The 15,620-nt window shown below is 41.2% G+C and overlaps 1 protein-coding gene across 1 annotated transcript in view; it reads left to right on the top strand.

Annotated features, from left to right (window-relative positions):
• The window catches only part of tenm1 (teneurin transmembrane protein 1), a 212,891-nt gene that overhangs the window by 179,543 nt on the left and 17,728 nt on the right, over window positions 1-15,620 (top strand). Inside the window, 5 exon segments of the mRNA XM_034223176.1 lie at window positions 1,184-1,338; window positions 3,729-3,812; window positions 4,698-4,892; window positions 12,516-12,603; window positions 14,098-14,294. Of these exon segments, the coding sequence (XP_034079067.1) occupies window positions 1,184-1,338; window positions 3,729-3,812; window positions 4,698-4,892; window positions 12,516-12,603; window positions 14,098-14,294 (719 nt within the window).

The raw sequence follows: 15,620 nt of genomic DNA, 5'->3' as shown, positions 1-15,620 counted from the left end.
GGCTGCTGAACATAGTAGATACATTAGCGGCTAAAGAGACACCTATTTCCCTCCGGAGTTGGTGGGGACCAAACATTTAGCAAATAGGAGAGTTCACATGCAGACGGCCAGAAACCCCAATTCAAACTAATGAAGCCCCGTTGTCGTAAATATGTAAGAAATATTGGGTGATAGAAAGATAAATCAACAATAGTGAATTGTAGCCCTCTTTTCCACATGCTACTTTGCTCCATGTGATTGTTTTTATGGTTTCCGTTGTTGCATATTGTATTGCCATTTAGTTGTGTGATTGATTGTGGCTATATCCACTAGAAGAAGGCTTTATCTCCATTATCCTTTGAGGCATGCTTGAGATAAAGGGATATACACATAAACTTGACACGCCTTAATGATAAACCATAAACACAGTGTATATTTAAATGGCACATCAGTGAGCCAAACGCATTGGAGATGGCAGGTAGGAATATTGAAATATGGCTTATTGTCGCGGGCGCTAAGTGAAAGCAATCGGGGAGAATTGGGCGGCATACGGTACGAGAGGTGAGGGTTGAGTTGAGGGAGATTATTGCTGAAGGAGTTGAGTCAAAGGGCTATTGTATGTATGGAGATGAGGCGGGGATGAAGGTCGCTCCTCATCCATAACAGATGATTCACAGTCTGCCCTGACCTTTCACACCAGTGGACTTACCTCTGCTTACTCCATCTGATGCAAGCAGAGTTCAAATGTACGCCGCTCAAAGCCAAAACATACACACATGGATCGTATGCACACATGCGGAGCTCCACATGCATGTTTGATTCGTGGATGCACATTTACATGCGCATCATGTCAAAGGTTCACTGCGGCACCCTGCTCACATCTAAGGTGACAAATAACTTCTTCCTCCGGTTGTATTGTTCTAATCCCTTTAGTGGGCTGCGGAATGGAAATATAATTACATTTCCGTGGTGCAGTGCCTTTGATAAGACAGCCGCTTGCTGAGCTGAATGTCTAACCGAGTTGGACGCCTCTCCAAAGCCCTCTCCACTTTACTTTTCCCCCTGACTCACTCCTCTCCATCTCTTCAGTCTCCCTCTCTCTTATACTCCCTTTTTTTCCCGTTTTTGTTCTCTCAACCCCACGCGCTCCCACCCTAGCACTTCAAAAAAGCTCATTCTGCCTCTCTCTTTCTCACCCGCCCAGGTATTGCAGTGGATAAAAGAGGTGTCGTCTATTTCGTCGATGGCACCACCATTCAGAAGATTAATGAGAGGGGTTTGCTCTCCACCGTGATTGGCTCAAACGGACTGATGTCGATGCAGCCGCTCAGCTGTGATGCACGCATGGACATCAACCAGGTAAGCTAAAAAGCTGTCTAGTTAACTGGGGAAGAGCCAGAGCAGCGTCTTTTTGTCCGAATTAACATCTAATCTGTCGAGAAATAAGACTAATTTGTGTGTTTTGTGGCGCCTAATTAAAGTAATCAACCCCAAAAAAGGTTATAGATTACCGATATGTTGTTGTTGTTCTCTTACAGTCGGTGATTGTTTTGTCAATCTCAATTGACCGACCCTAAATTGGTTTGTCTTCTTATAGGTGTGTGTGGGTTTCTGGGAGAGAGAGAGAGTAGACAGCCACTGCACAGATTTGATCAGCCAGCCCTCAGATCACACTGCTGACTTATATCAGGCCTATTAGAGCAGAAGATGAATTATAGATGAACTGCTGGCTCTATAGAGGGATCTCTGCCCACACATAGGGGAGGGAAGTGCCTGTGAATGCTCGTCAATGTGTGTGTATGTGTGTGTGTATGTGTGTGTGAATCTGCGTGTTCAGCCAGGGTGAGCTCCCAGAGGTGCTCTTATATGTCTTTAAAGGGGCCCGTGTTACCTCACAATCTGTCTGTTTGTTGGTTATCGGCCCTGCAGCGCGTCCAGCCTCGTTCATCCTCCATCTGTGTTTGTTCTCACAAACTGCTGTGACCTCAGTGTGGCATCAGTATTGATGGAAACTGGCTTCTATAGCTACGGCTAGACAAACAACACGTCTGTAATTTATGCAGAATAAACAAGCCAAGTGTTGGCTTCAGCTTGAAGTCCAAATAAAAGTTGAAGTCTCACTTTAAGGAAACGTAATCTGAAATGATACAGCAGCTTCTAAGCTCCAACTCCTGTGGTGCACTACTGACTAGTGCTGGATGTCTTATGAACGTTGATACAAGACTCCCCACCCCCACCCCCCCACACCCTGTGCTGATAAATTGGCAACTCCCTTTGAAAGTGGAAGTTAGCAAACTGGGCTAACTAACTTTCACTTTTCTTTCAACACTCATTTGACTCTTCTTACTCTCTTTTTTTATTCAGCTGAATCTTTTCAATAAAAAAAAGAAAAGGTCATATGAATTAAGATAAGATAAGATGGACCTTTATGAATCACTGTGGGGAAATGTTATACTCGTATTATATTATGAGGATAGAACATAAAAGCAATACATAAGATAAAGTACAAATTGATAAAGAATTGGTGACGTACCTCTTCAGAAAAACCTCTCTGAATTCATTTTTCCTAACGATCCTAAGACCAGCCTGTCAAAACCCCCTTGCAACCCAGACCTTAGCCTTGACACTAATGTACAGACTCCCACATTCATTTAGATCCAAATCACACATCATTCTCACTAATCCAAAGCCCCCCTGCTGGTTAACTACATGTGTGGCTCTTGTATTCAGAACTATTTTTACTGCCTGCCCACTCAGACATCGCACCAAAAACTCCTCCAGAACACCCGAGGCGCAATCACCACGGTAGCGCACAAGTCAAAAACAAACACAAGGAATATTGATTCCTATCAAATGTTTTTATTTTCTCTCTTCAGTTTGATTTTAATTGAGCGGGGTCCAGCTCTGGAGTTCAACTCAACTTGTGAAAGTGACCGCCTGCCAGCACCGCAAAGTTCAATATCACCAGATTTGATGCGTGTCCTCTTCAGCTAAGGACAGCCTGAGTCCTGTTTGATGAATCTCTCTACCTCTTAAAATGGGATTTCAAAGTGAACCCTCTTCTCTCTCATTTGACAGTGCCTATAATTGGACATGTCAGTGGCAATTTAACATGATCCATTTATTTACCAATCCATCGTCGGAGTCATCAATCACCTTCGCTGATCATGCAGACGCACCGTCTCAGCAGCTTGCAGTGTGTGTGTGTGTGTGTGTGTGTGTGTGTGTGTGTGTGTGTGTGTGTGTGTGTGTGTGTGTGTGTGTGTGTGTGTGTGTGTGTGCGTGTGTGTGTGTGTGTGTGTGTGTGTGTGTGTGTGTGTGTGTGTGTGTGTGTGTGTGTGTGTGTGTGTGTGTGTGTGTGTGGAATGGACGGACAGGGATGTGGGCGGTGTGCAGTGAGCGGGTGTAGGTTTGCTTGTCTTTGACCCCCACAGCGTTAGCGGGCAGGGAGTGCTATTTGAGCCCGCAGCGATCATGGTTATTGGCTGACATTTGCGACAGTGTCGAGGCGAGTCTTGAATAAACACGGGGAAGGCTCCCTGCCCGCCGCTGACCTTTGCATGAACAGGGAGGGCCAGGAGGCCTAATGCTGTGTTATTAAGGAGCCATTATTTGTAACACCTGTAGCTGACTCTGGTGGGTGATAGCCAAACACTGCTCTCTTGTTCTCCTGTTGTCATTTTTGATAGAAATACACTCACTGTATGTTCTGTCTGTGTTTGCCTACGTGTGTGTGTGTCTTTCTACAGGTGCGTCTGGAGTGGCCGACAGACCTCGCCATTAACCCGCTGGACAACTCCCTCTACATCCTGGACAACAACATCGTCCTGCAGGTAGAAAAGCCATCGGAACACACAAAAATATCTCAAGTTCAGAAATCCTTTATTTGGCCCACAGCGGGGAAATGTACATTGTTATAAAAATACAAATGTAACATGTATATTTTCTTCTTTTGTAATGCTATTTTATTTCTATTGAGATTTTTACATATTCAATTGTTTATTTCTAGTCTTACATTTCTCAAATGTACAATGCCTTGTCTTTTTATGCTGCTGCTGCAACGCACAAATGTAATAAGAATCAATATATTACCTATTAAGTACTTCTTATCTTATCTTGTTGTAGCAAAGAGGCAGTGCAGATAAAGAGAAAAAATTGTATTCGTATTTTTTCTTCTTAAAATAAAGCTCAAATAAATACACAGGGATAAATAGGTAGCAGCATAGAAAAGTATTGGAAGATATAAAAGTTGTGAATTTGCAACCGTAATAAACTCATTAAATTGTGAAAGTTATCCATAGAGTGAATTCAAAATAATTTTTTTGTTCAAACATGTTTTTCTAAAAGACATTGGCATACATACATGGCCAAGGAAAGAAAGAATAATGAAATACTCCTCACAATTTACAGTTCTGTCACTTACGTTGCATTTAGAGCAAGTGAGTCTGCTAACATGACAGAAAGGAAAATAGCACCTTGATAAAAAAAAAAAACACTCTACAGAAGTTGTTTTTGAGAAAATGTCCCCCTGGTTATGCTAATCACCCTAGAACATGTGAAACCTTAATGAGATGTCAGATGAGGTAGATCCAGGTGTGGAGGCTTGATCCACTGCGGCAACAAATTTGATGTCATTTGATATCATTAACTTAATTAGCTTTCTCTCTGCATTTTACAGAGCCTATACCAAAAAGTGTATTTTTTTTCTTCCATGTCAGGTATCAGAAAATCTCCAGGTGCGTATTGTGGCGGGCCGCCCCATCCACTGTCAGGTCCCCGGTATCGACCACCACCTGGTGAGATGGGCGGCGGTGCGCACCACCCTGGAGGCAGCCAAGGCCATCGCACTGTCCCACCTCGGCACGCTGTACATCGCTGAGACCGACGAGAGGCGCATCAACCGCATCCAACAGGTCACTGTCACTAAAAATACTGATACATTCATGTAATATAAGCTAGAGATGCTATGATTTGTTAATATAGAGCAGCTACCGTCATGTCATTGAAATCTACTTTTCTAATTCCAGCCATCCCCCCATACATTTTCACACCAAGATTATGCGTGAGACATCTTTAAATGGGCCGTATTATAGTTTTGGGGGTTTTCCCTGTCCTGCAGTGTGTTATAAAGGTTTTGGTGCATGTAAATGGTCTGCAAAGGCTAAAATACATGAACCGGAGAATTCAATTCAATTCAATTCAAAACCTTTATTTATCCAGGTAAAATCCCATTGAGATCAATGATCTCTTTTTCAAGGGAGACCTGCAGCAGTAGGTTCCACAAGAAGACATAAAAACATAAACAACAGAACAACAAAAGGACATCATACAGCAAAATGTACAGGGTTACAATTTACATATTTAACCACAAGTACAGGTACCAACATCATCTGATTTTGTAGCATCCAACTGAGCTTTAAAAACATGTAGTGGTACTAGCTTGGTAATTTTCCATTCTTTTTGCAGACTGTTCCATGTTAGTGGAGCTGCACATCTAAAAGCTTTCTTCCCTAAGACAGTCCTAGTACTTGGCACATGTAATAAAACCACAGCATGCGATCTCAGGCAATAAGTACTTTCAATTCGCAGAGAGATCAGGGAGCAGATATAAGATGGTAGTTTATCCAACATGGCTTTGTAAATGAAAAAGTACCAGTGACTGAGCCTCCGTACAGTAAGTGATGGCATAACCGCCTTGGTATACAGGGTACAGTGATGCGTAAGTGCTTTACAATTTGTCAAAAATCTCAGTGCACTGTGATACGCAGCATCTAACTTGCTCAGGTAATTGGCAGGTGCATTCATATATAACAAATCACCATAGTCCAGCACAGGTAAAAAGGTCACAGTGACTAGCCTTTTCCTGGCCTCAAGCGAGAAACAGGACTTATTTCTGTAAAAGAAACCTAGCCTAACCCTCAGCTTTTTAAGCAGGTTATTGACATGAAGTTTAAAAGTGAGACAGTCATCAAGCCAGATACCCAAGTATTTGTAACAGGTAACCACTTCAAGTTGTATTCCTTGCGTAGTTACAATATCCAAAGCAGTCTCCGGTGTATTTTTAGCTTTAGCTTTAGAAAAGAGCATTACCTTGGTTTTATCCACATTTAAAAGAAGCTTAAGTTCAGAGAGCTGAGCCTGAATAATGTTAAAAACAGCCTGTAATTTAACAACAGCCTCGTTAATCGAGGGACCTGCACAGTACATAACGGTATCGTCCGCATAAAAATGTAAGGTTGCTCCTTCGACATTTTCACCTAAACTATTAATATAGATAGAGAATAATAGCGGACCTAAAACAGAACCTTGAGGAACACCATTAGTGATGTTTAACCACTCAGAAGACAGCCCATCAAAGTGAACACATTGGGACCTTTCAGAGAGGTAGTTCACAAACCACCCCACTGCATGGCTGGATATGCCAATACTGACCAGCCTCTGCTTCAAAATGCGATGATCGACGGTATCAAAAGCTTTGGATAGGTCAACAAATAGAGCTGCACAACTCTGCTTATTGTCTAAAATACTCGTAATATCATTTACCACTTTCATTGTCGCAGTGATGGTGCTGTGTTGCTTTCTGAAGCCTGACTGATGTTTAGACAGGATGTCATTTGTACATAAAAACACCTTTACCTGCTCACTCACTAGGCGTTCAAGAACCTTGGCCAGAACTGACAACTTAGAGATGGGTCTATAATTGTTTAATAAGGTGGCCTCCCCTCCTTTTAGTAGTGGCAGGACATAAGCTGACTTCCATACTTTTGGGATTTTGTTCGTGCTGAGAGAGAGGTTAAAAATAGTAGTAAGAGGTGGAGCAATCAAATCTGCAGCTATCTTTAAAAAGAAAGGTTCTCCGTTGTCCGGACCAGCCGGCTTTTTAGGATCTAGCTTGGTTAAGACTTCACGAACAACATCAACAGTAAAAGGAGTCAAACTGAAAGGGTTTTCCAGACCACATTGTTCTGAGTCACCGACTGTGGTGTTCACAGAAGCAGAATTAGAAACAGAATGAAACAGAGAGCCACAGGACACAAAATGCTCATTAAAAAATGAGTATAATAGGGCCCTTTAAATCCACTACTTCCTTCATATTGGAAATTGATAACCCTTGTGATTTTCATCAAGATGCACAAAATTCCCTATTCCAACTTTTTAACATATTGCCATACCATTTTTGCCATCGTGTGTGTATTATATACAGGGTTCAAACCAATGCCAGCTTTTGTGAATTATCAGAGAGCAATGGCACCTGCTAATAATAATGTCAGTTAAATCTATTGATCTGATGCTAACCATAAGGTTCCAATTTTTACAGAAAGCTTTTAATAATACACACTTAAAGCCATTACTTTCCTCATGTTAAAGGTCCCATTATATGCTTTTCTGGTTATTACCCGTCCCCAGAGATGGGGACTCGAGTCTGTGACTCGGACTCGAGTCGCACTTAAGTCGCACACACAGAGACTTCAGACTTGACTTGGACTCCTGCTCAAAAGACTTCGGACTCGACTTGGACTCGTGTGTTGGGACTCGTGAACAATCATTGTGTTTTCTATTTTTGGCGTATTAAAGGTGGGGTAGGTAAGTTTGAGAAACCGTCTCGAGATCGCTAGAATTTGAAAATACACAACCGGAGAAAATCTGCCACTTCCTCACAGAGCCCCTCCTCCAACACACACGAACGCGCACATGACCAATGAGGGCACGAGATAAGTTTGTGCCCCGATGGGAGGCTGACAGGCAGGTAGGCCATCCAGTTACTTTAGCCGGGCCGGCTATCGGGATGTTAAGAGCATTCTATGGAATATAACAAAAAGTGTATCTCGAGCCGGTTTCTCAAACTTACCTACCCCACCTTTAACATTAACATTAACATCATGGTAACACCATGGCGACCGGCGGCACACCTGCAGCTGTACCGCTTGCAGGTTAAACTATAAAAACTTCGAACAAAACGCCGGCGGCACCAACAAAAGGAGCGCACACTGCAAAGTCTGCAATATTAAAATCAAGGATGCTGGTGCAACAACGTCAAATTTCATCAGGCACTTGAAAACTCACCCGGAGAGGTCAGTCACATTAACGCATATGGACGGTTAGCAAACATGTTTAGCTCAGCATCAGCTATGTAATGTTAACTTAGCTTGCTACTAGCTTTGTAACTGAATATTTGAAAAGATGAGTGAATGTTTGCTTGTCACACTTGTTTGCGTTGAGTGGCGTTGACATCCAACTCTTGACATGACATAAAAAAGGTCGGTAACGTTAATCATTACGTTCCGCTGCCACCATCTACTGGCTAACGTTAAACGTAGAAAAATACATAGTTACATACATAAATACATCTGTCGGTTTATAGGCAGGTTACAGGTTTATTGTTGACCACGTAACGTTAATGTTACAGGTTTATCAGGTTACCATTACACTGGGTTTGAGTGAGAGGATAGAGGAATATGTTTATTTATAGTAGACTTAAAAGATGTAATTAGAGACCCAGTGTAATTAAACAATACGGTTGCAGAGGTCACATTTTAACATTTTTGTCCACTGGCCAAATGGCTAGCCTAGTGAATGTTGAAATGTTACCAGCCAGTCAATAGATTGCCATTGTTATTTGTGGCTGGTGCGTGCAACATACAGTACCAGCCACTTGCATGATTTACCAGCAAATGGTGTTAATGGTAGATATCTCTTTTGGAACAGGTCATGTTTTAATATCACCAGTTCAGTATATTTCAGATAATATTGCAGCAATAGTTTTTTAGTTACAAATGGCACAGAACAAATGTTTACTTTTAAGTACTTTTAACACAGTTTCCCTGCGGGGGATTAATAAAGTATTTGTGATACTGATTTCTGATTCTGAAGTGTTTTGCTTATAAGTTGTTTGCATTTAGCTAAAGTGTGATGTTTTTCCTCATATTGCATTGCAATAGCCTGTTTAAAGTGATCATATAACAAACAACTAATCAGTACTGATACTGTATGCTAATAGATATAGGAGTGATAATAATACAGTAAATGCTTTGAATGTCTTAGATATAGCTGTGCAGTATTCTTAACAGACTGGATAGCAGCAGACAATAGAAGGCTTATTACAACCAGAAGAGACATGAGACTTTTATTTTTTAGAGACTTGAGACTTGACTTGGACTCGTGACCAAAGACTTGAGACTTGATCAAGTCTCACCCCACAAAGACTTGAGACTTGACTTGGACTCGTGACCAAAGACTTGAGACTTGACTTGGACTTGCAAAAAAAGACTTGTGAACATTTCTGCCCGTCCCCTTGTGTGTTATGTAGCTTTTTATGCATATAAACGGTCTGCAAAGTCACAAACCCTCAAATTACACCCTGTAGTGAGTAAAACTCTAAGAAAATACCTGTCTATGCTGCCCCAGAACGCCTCGTTGTAGATTTTTCTTTTTCCATTTTTGTCTTCTGGGGCCTATTGACGTTACTACGTCCACATGGACCAATTGGCACACAGCTATAGAACAATAGGCACACCCTCTGCCAGGGTGGACTCCCGAGCAGCTCAGAAGTCCGCCCCGCGAGGCTCCCGGAGCGGACAGTGTGAGGTGGATTTCCCGCTGTGTTTCCCTGGATGCTGGATATAGACCAAGTGCCGTGCCGGCGGCCCCGTGGAGCTCGTCTCGCTGTCTCGCAGACCCCACGCAGCAACCAGGAAACGACACCATTAATCCAACTCACACTGTCCGCTCCTCGAGCCCCACAGGGCGGAGCAGCAAGCCCCGCAACGTCCCGCCAACACGGCACCCAGACCCCACGCAGCATTCTCATCTGTTTATCATTACTGGTGTCATTTTCTGGTTACTAACAAACGCCATTGTAAAACATAAACACTGATGTTCCGCTGTAACGGTGGTGCACTCATCAGAACAGAGTGGGCGAGCTGACCAATCGGAGCACAGTGGGCTCATAGGGAGGGGGGGGTGGGGCAGGAACTCCAACAAGGCGTGTAGGACAGAGAGTGAATACACATACTATACAGAGATGCTGTATGAGAAACCAATGTGAGTTTGGAACATTGAACAATGTACATCTAGAATCTACATTCTAGTAGACCTCAACAATGGAATCATGATCAGTAGGAATGGCCAAGACATGGGACCTTTAAAGTGATGTTTACCATGTGTTAATTATCAAGATGTTTATTGATCCCAAAGAGCATCTATAGCATACATACAATTATATTTACAAAGTATACATATATAATTATTCTATAGAACAGGTGTTATCTCCTGCAAGCCTATGTTGATCATCACAGAGCACGGCTCTTGCAACAATGTATTTACATCTCCAGAAATACTGACAAACAGCAAAACATCTCAGTTACAACCAGCCATCCATCTGGCCTATTGACACGTATTTAACCACACACTTCAATGTGGTCTCATTGTTTGCTGCGTTTGCAGAAGCTGCGCAGCAAGAAAAGTGATCAGAATCCGCCTCTTAAAAATGCACATACCAAACCCCATCGCATCTAACAAACAATCTCAAAAGCCTGTTTTCACTTTTGGAAATAATACTTTTTTGTCCATTAGCTCCATTAGCTAGCAGCGTGCTTTAAGAGCCCCGCAGCATGTGAGCAGCAGCAGCACAAAGATATTGCCTGCTAGACTCGATCAATAGTCCCTTTGTGGTCAGCAGCACCACGCTGAGTTCATGTGGAGGCAGACAGGAACATAAAACGCCTCAGATGCCTTTTTGATGGAGACTGGGCCGCCGTGTTGGATAGGGAAATCAAGTCTTTTGAAGTCTTCTTAACTGTATTTATCACTCTTATTTTATGGTGGACTTATTTCTAAAGGCTTATATTATGCAAGCAACCCAACATTCACATATATTTATGAAGGTTCCTGCACAGAGTCTTAGCAGCAAGTACAAGTTCTCCTTTGAGAGTGAATGAAAGCGTTTTTCTGAAAATGAACCGTGAAATAAATTACCGGTGATGTGTTGCAGACTTTCGCAGTGGTTCTGATGTACAATCAACAAATTCATGAACCTGACAGGCTGATGCAAATTCACTGTGATGCAAGAAAAACTCAATTAAAGACAGAAGATGTTGTCACTTGTATGACAGACTAGCTGCGTACAGGTACAGACTGACAATATATTTAAAGCTGATTAAAAAAATGACACGCAAATTAACCGCTACATTTCATCTTAAATGGCTACACCAGCTGCATCTTGTACTGCTAATCCAGCAAGTATTTCTTCCTCAGTATAATAAGCCTTATTAAATGTGAACGTGCCTTGGCACCAGTCTTTAGGCGAGGCTTTGGCAAAGTCCAGGCGTGTCATTCTGCAAGCAACCCCCAAAACCTTTGGGCAGAACATCAAGGACCCCAAATCCATCTTGAATAGAGGCAGGAGAGTTATTGAATATGCCTGATATTAGAGCTTTGAGGTGAATTAAAATTAAATTGCATTCCAAATTAGCTTGGTTGTGGTTGTTTTTCTTTATTTTCAATCAAGCACAAATTGCAAGAAATTGTTTTCTGTGAAGTGGTCAGTGTTTTTTTCGCAAACAAGTCACAAGACTTTCAAATTCATTCCAGAGGTTGTTCATTACTTGAAGTCACAAGCTCTTCTTTATACACACAGTACTGTATACTGTGTGTATATATTTAATTATATTTCGAGGAGGACACTTTTAGATTGATTTTCTACTCAGAGATGTTTAATTAATAACGACCATCATCATTACAGTATGTCATCACATTTTAAAGGAATATTTCAACATGTTGTGTCTAACACTTTTATGATTTCTTGCTGCATCTTACAAGAGCACATCTCTCTTGTACCTCTCTCACATCTTTAAAAAATGTCCTTTTCCCTCCCTATGTAATTGCAGCAGCAGTTAGCTTAGCTTAGGAAGAAGGAACACAATGTGCCTAACAGCCTTCTAGTCCTCTATTTCACTTTTTGTTTTCTTCAAACAAACAAGATAAAACGTGTTAATAACTTCAGAGGTACTACAGCCCTGAGAGTGATATTCTCATCTAACTCTGTCTAAAGTGAATAAGCCAAATAGTTTAGCATGCTCTCCGAGGACTACTTAAGAAACATTACCCCTCCAAGATGAATCAAAATCAATCTGTTGGTGTAGCGCCGTACACCCTCATATATTCAGCAGCACTCTCCATCAAGACAATTAGTTTTATTTGTTTGGAGAGCTGGATTTCAAGTTGCAAAGATTTATCAATCTGTCAGCGAGCAAAGCCCCATTTAGTCTGAACGGCGAAGACAAATAATTCTTTTTTTTCCCGTAAATTAAAAAGAGGCACCTGAGATATCATCTAAGATTGTTTGGTTGAAGCACCTGCAGAGAAAATACATTGTCGCCATTTTCATATCATTAATCTGCATTCCAGCTCAGGTTTTCATGAAATGCCATCATTATCTTGTTTGTCAGAGAGATTTGACATGATAAAAACATGATCTTCTTTTTTATCAGTGATCTCCCTGTATTTGATACTTTCTGACGTTTTTGAACACTTCACAGGTGTCAACCAACGGGGAGATATCTATTATCTCCGGAGCCCCGACGGACTGTGACTGTAAGATCGACCCCAACTGTGACTGCTTCTCTGGTGGGTCCTCACACACACACAGATGTGACTGTATAATTAAGTAATGTGAAACTATTAGATTATGTCTTATAGGATTACACAGTACTAAAAACAACATGTAACTGCACTTTAAAAGCTTATCAGATCATATCTTACTTGGCCTGGTTCAGTCGTGTATCGAAAGGAAACAGAAGCATTTTAAAAGCTATGACGTAACGTTAATAAATTGCAACAGTCCTTTCCTTGATACAGAATAATTCAATCTCGCTGCATCTTTGTCCCTGCGGATTTTATTAGCTTGAGAGGAACCTTTTTTCTCTCATAACTGTCTCTCTCACTGTTCTCTGCACACTTGAATATGTCTAAATTATTTATTTCAGAAATGTCCCTATCTTAGAACGGCTGTTTTGACTCTCCTTTAAAAATAATAAAGGAACAAATTATGATAATGATGTTTGTGTAAATAATGACAATACACACAAAAGCAAAGACTGTCATAATGGAAGAGTAAGTGAATGTAATTTGACTTTGTGAATGTGTGTGTGTGTGTGTGTGTTTTTGTGTGTATGAAGGGGATGTATTGGTATTCATGGGGAGACTCCAGCTAATTTTCAGCAGGAACCAGTTTGAGAGAAACCTTTTAAATCCATTGAAATTACAGCTGCTGAAAGAGAAAAGCTCTCTTCTAGCTGCCGAAGGTTTTCACTGCTGGGTGTCTCATGTAAGGGCACCTGAAATGAAATAAGCGGAAGAGGGAAAGGACCAAACAAATAAGCCTGTGTTCTTTTGACAGTTAGGACATGCTTTCATTGTAAGTGTCGGAGCATGCGATTTTATCATTTAATTCTGCTCATAAAATCCGTCTCTTTTTTTATTCAAAATGGAGGGGAAGTGTCTCTCCCATGCCACAAGCCAATGGGTTGTAACCGTCCCTTTTTCTTGGGTTGTACTTTGCATATTTTCAATCATGTCTTGCTGTTAACAGATGATTACTCTCTTCAGAGGTTTTCCGTTTCCATCCTGTCACCGTAGACTGTCACACAGTGTCTTTGAACATGCACACATAGAGTACAAATACGCAAATACAAACAGACATGAACGCACATACAAACACACGTAATGTGCATGCTGTCAAAAGATAAACTGCTACCCTGCCGCCTGCGGCCCCATCAGAGGCCCAGGCCTACTGCTGACAGCATCTAAAGGGCCTCACCCGGCTGTTATCCCGCTGTGCTACCAAAGACTTCTGAATGCATTCAGTCACCCACGACCACCTTCTGATAACGCTGGGGTCACTATCAAGGAGGTTATATCAACTCCATTCGGAAGCTACAGCATCACAACAAGTCCAAGTCCTGAGCGAAACTGATAAACGCTTAAGCTGCGTAGATCTCTTTCTCTGAAGAATAATCTGAAATGCTCACTGTGTTAATATCTGAGGGTACTTTTATTTTTGCTATTTTGTCCAAAAAGAGTGTGTCCTCGACTAAAGACTGTCTTGTTTTCTGTCCTCAGGAGATGGAGGCTACGCACGGGACGCTCGTCTCAAAGCCCCATCCTCTCTGGCCGTGGCCCCCAACGGCACCCTGTATATTGCTGATCTGGGCAACATCCGGATCAGAGCCGTCAGCCCCAACCAGCCTCAGCCTAGCCCGGCTGGACTGATGGAGATCAGCTCCCCACTGGATCAGGAGCTCTATCTCTTCAGCCAGGTACTCAATGTCTGAGCTATTTCTAAAGAGCATTATTATGCCTACATACTACTCTCCCAAGTTACATGAAATTGAATATTTTGCAAAGCTTAAACATCACCTGGTAAAACTTGTAACTGGAGTGTAGCAAAAAGTATAGCTGATAGTACAAATGACTGAATCAAAAGTGTTTGAGCCCACAAGTGAGTGTTTGCATAGAGATTAGTTGACACTGTAATATTTACACCCAGTAACTGCCAATTGTAATGCCAACTGTTGAGAACCAAGCTTAAGTCAACTGACAAGGCTAACGTTAGCGTTCTAATATGATTTGTTTAAAGAGTACAAAAGGTAGCCTATTATGTTATAAAGACAACATACTGTATCTGACCTGACATTTATTAATGATGTGACCTATAACACAATATAACTTAAGTTACAGACCTAATGCTAATAACATTAGAATAAATGATTTCATGATGTTAGCTAGGTTAGCATGTCAGATATTTCTCTCTCATTCACCATGTTTGCATAAAACACAGTAACATTATAGTTACACTTGCAAAGGATAAGCAGTTAAGTTAAATATATTGTTTGGCCCCTATTTGTTTTTATTTGACATCTTATCAGGCTATAATGACTTCCTATTTATATAGTTGAATGGCTTTGAAGTCATCCTTCCTTAGCCCCTTGCCTTAGTTAAAAAATTATTTATAATTTTCACTGAGTTCAATTGTGTATGCAAATTCAGTCCTGATTATAACTTCCAAATACTCTTTTGTTTCAAAGAGTTGTCATAATGCCACTGTTGTTTTTTGAATGTGAAACATAAATGCTAGGGGGGGATTTTGTTTGTTAGAGTCTGGGATATGTATCAGTGATTAGCGACCACATTGATTTTGATGTATTGCATCAAACGCATTAAACAGCAGCAATAACCCTTGTGGAAACAATAAAGAAATAGCATGCATTTGCCCCATAGGGTAAACATGAGAAAATGGCTCAATCTGGTAGAAAATAGTAAAAACTATTTTGAAGCCAGGGCTCTAGATACAAAATGTGAAATAACCGAATGCAGGGTTTTGTTCTGTAATGGCCGTGGGATCAAAAACTGTGCTTGTAATGGGTTTCAATGGAGATCATTTTGTCCTTGAGGGTCTGAGTGTCTGTATTGTGGCGCGCAGTATTATACACTTATTATTTGAGGTTGAGGTTCTTCAAAACATTTGGGGGAAAAATGTACACCGTGCAAAAATGTATGCCATGTGCATTAACCCAGCCAACATAATTGAATAATATAAGAAGCCAAAAATGTCCTTATTACTACTTAATGATAAAGTTTAAATC

Source organism: Gymnodraco acuticeps, unplaced genomic scaffold, assembly GCF_902827175.1.
Source record: "Gymnodraco acuticeps unplaced genomic scaffold, fGymAcu1.1, whole genome shotgun sequence".
NCBI lineage: Eukaryota > Metazoa > Chordata > Actinopteri > Perciformes > Bathydraconidae > Gymnodraco > Gymnodraco acuticeps.
The sequence above is the reverse complement of the archived record's forward strand: the minus strand, read 5'-3'. Positions and strand labels throughout refer to the sequence as shown.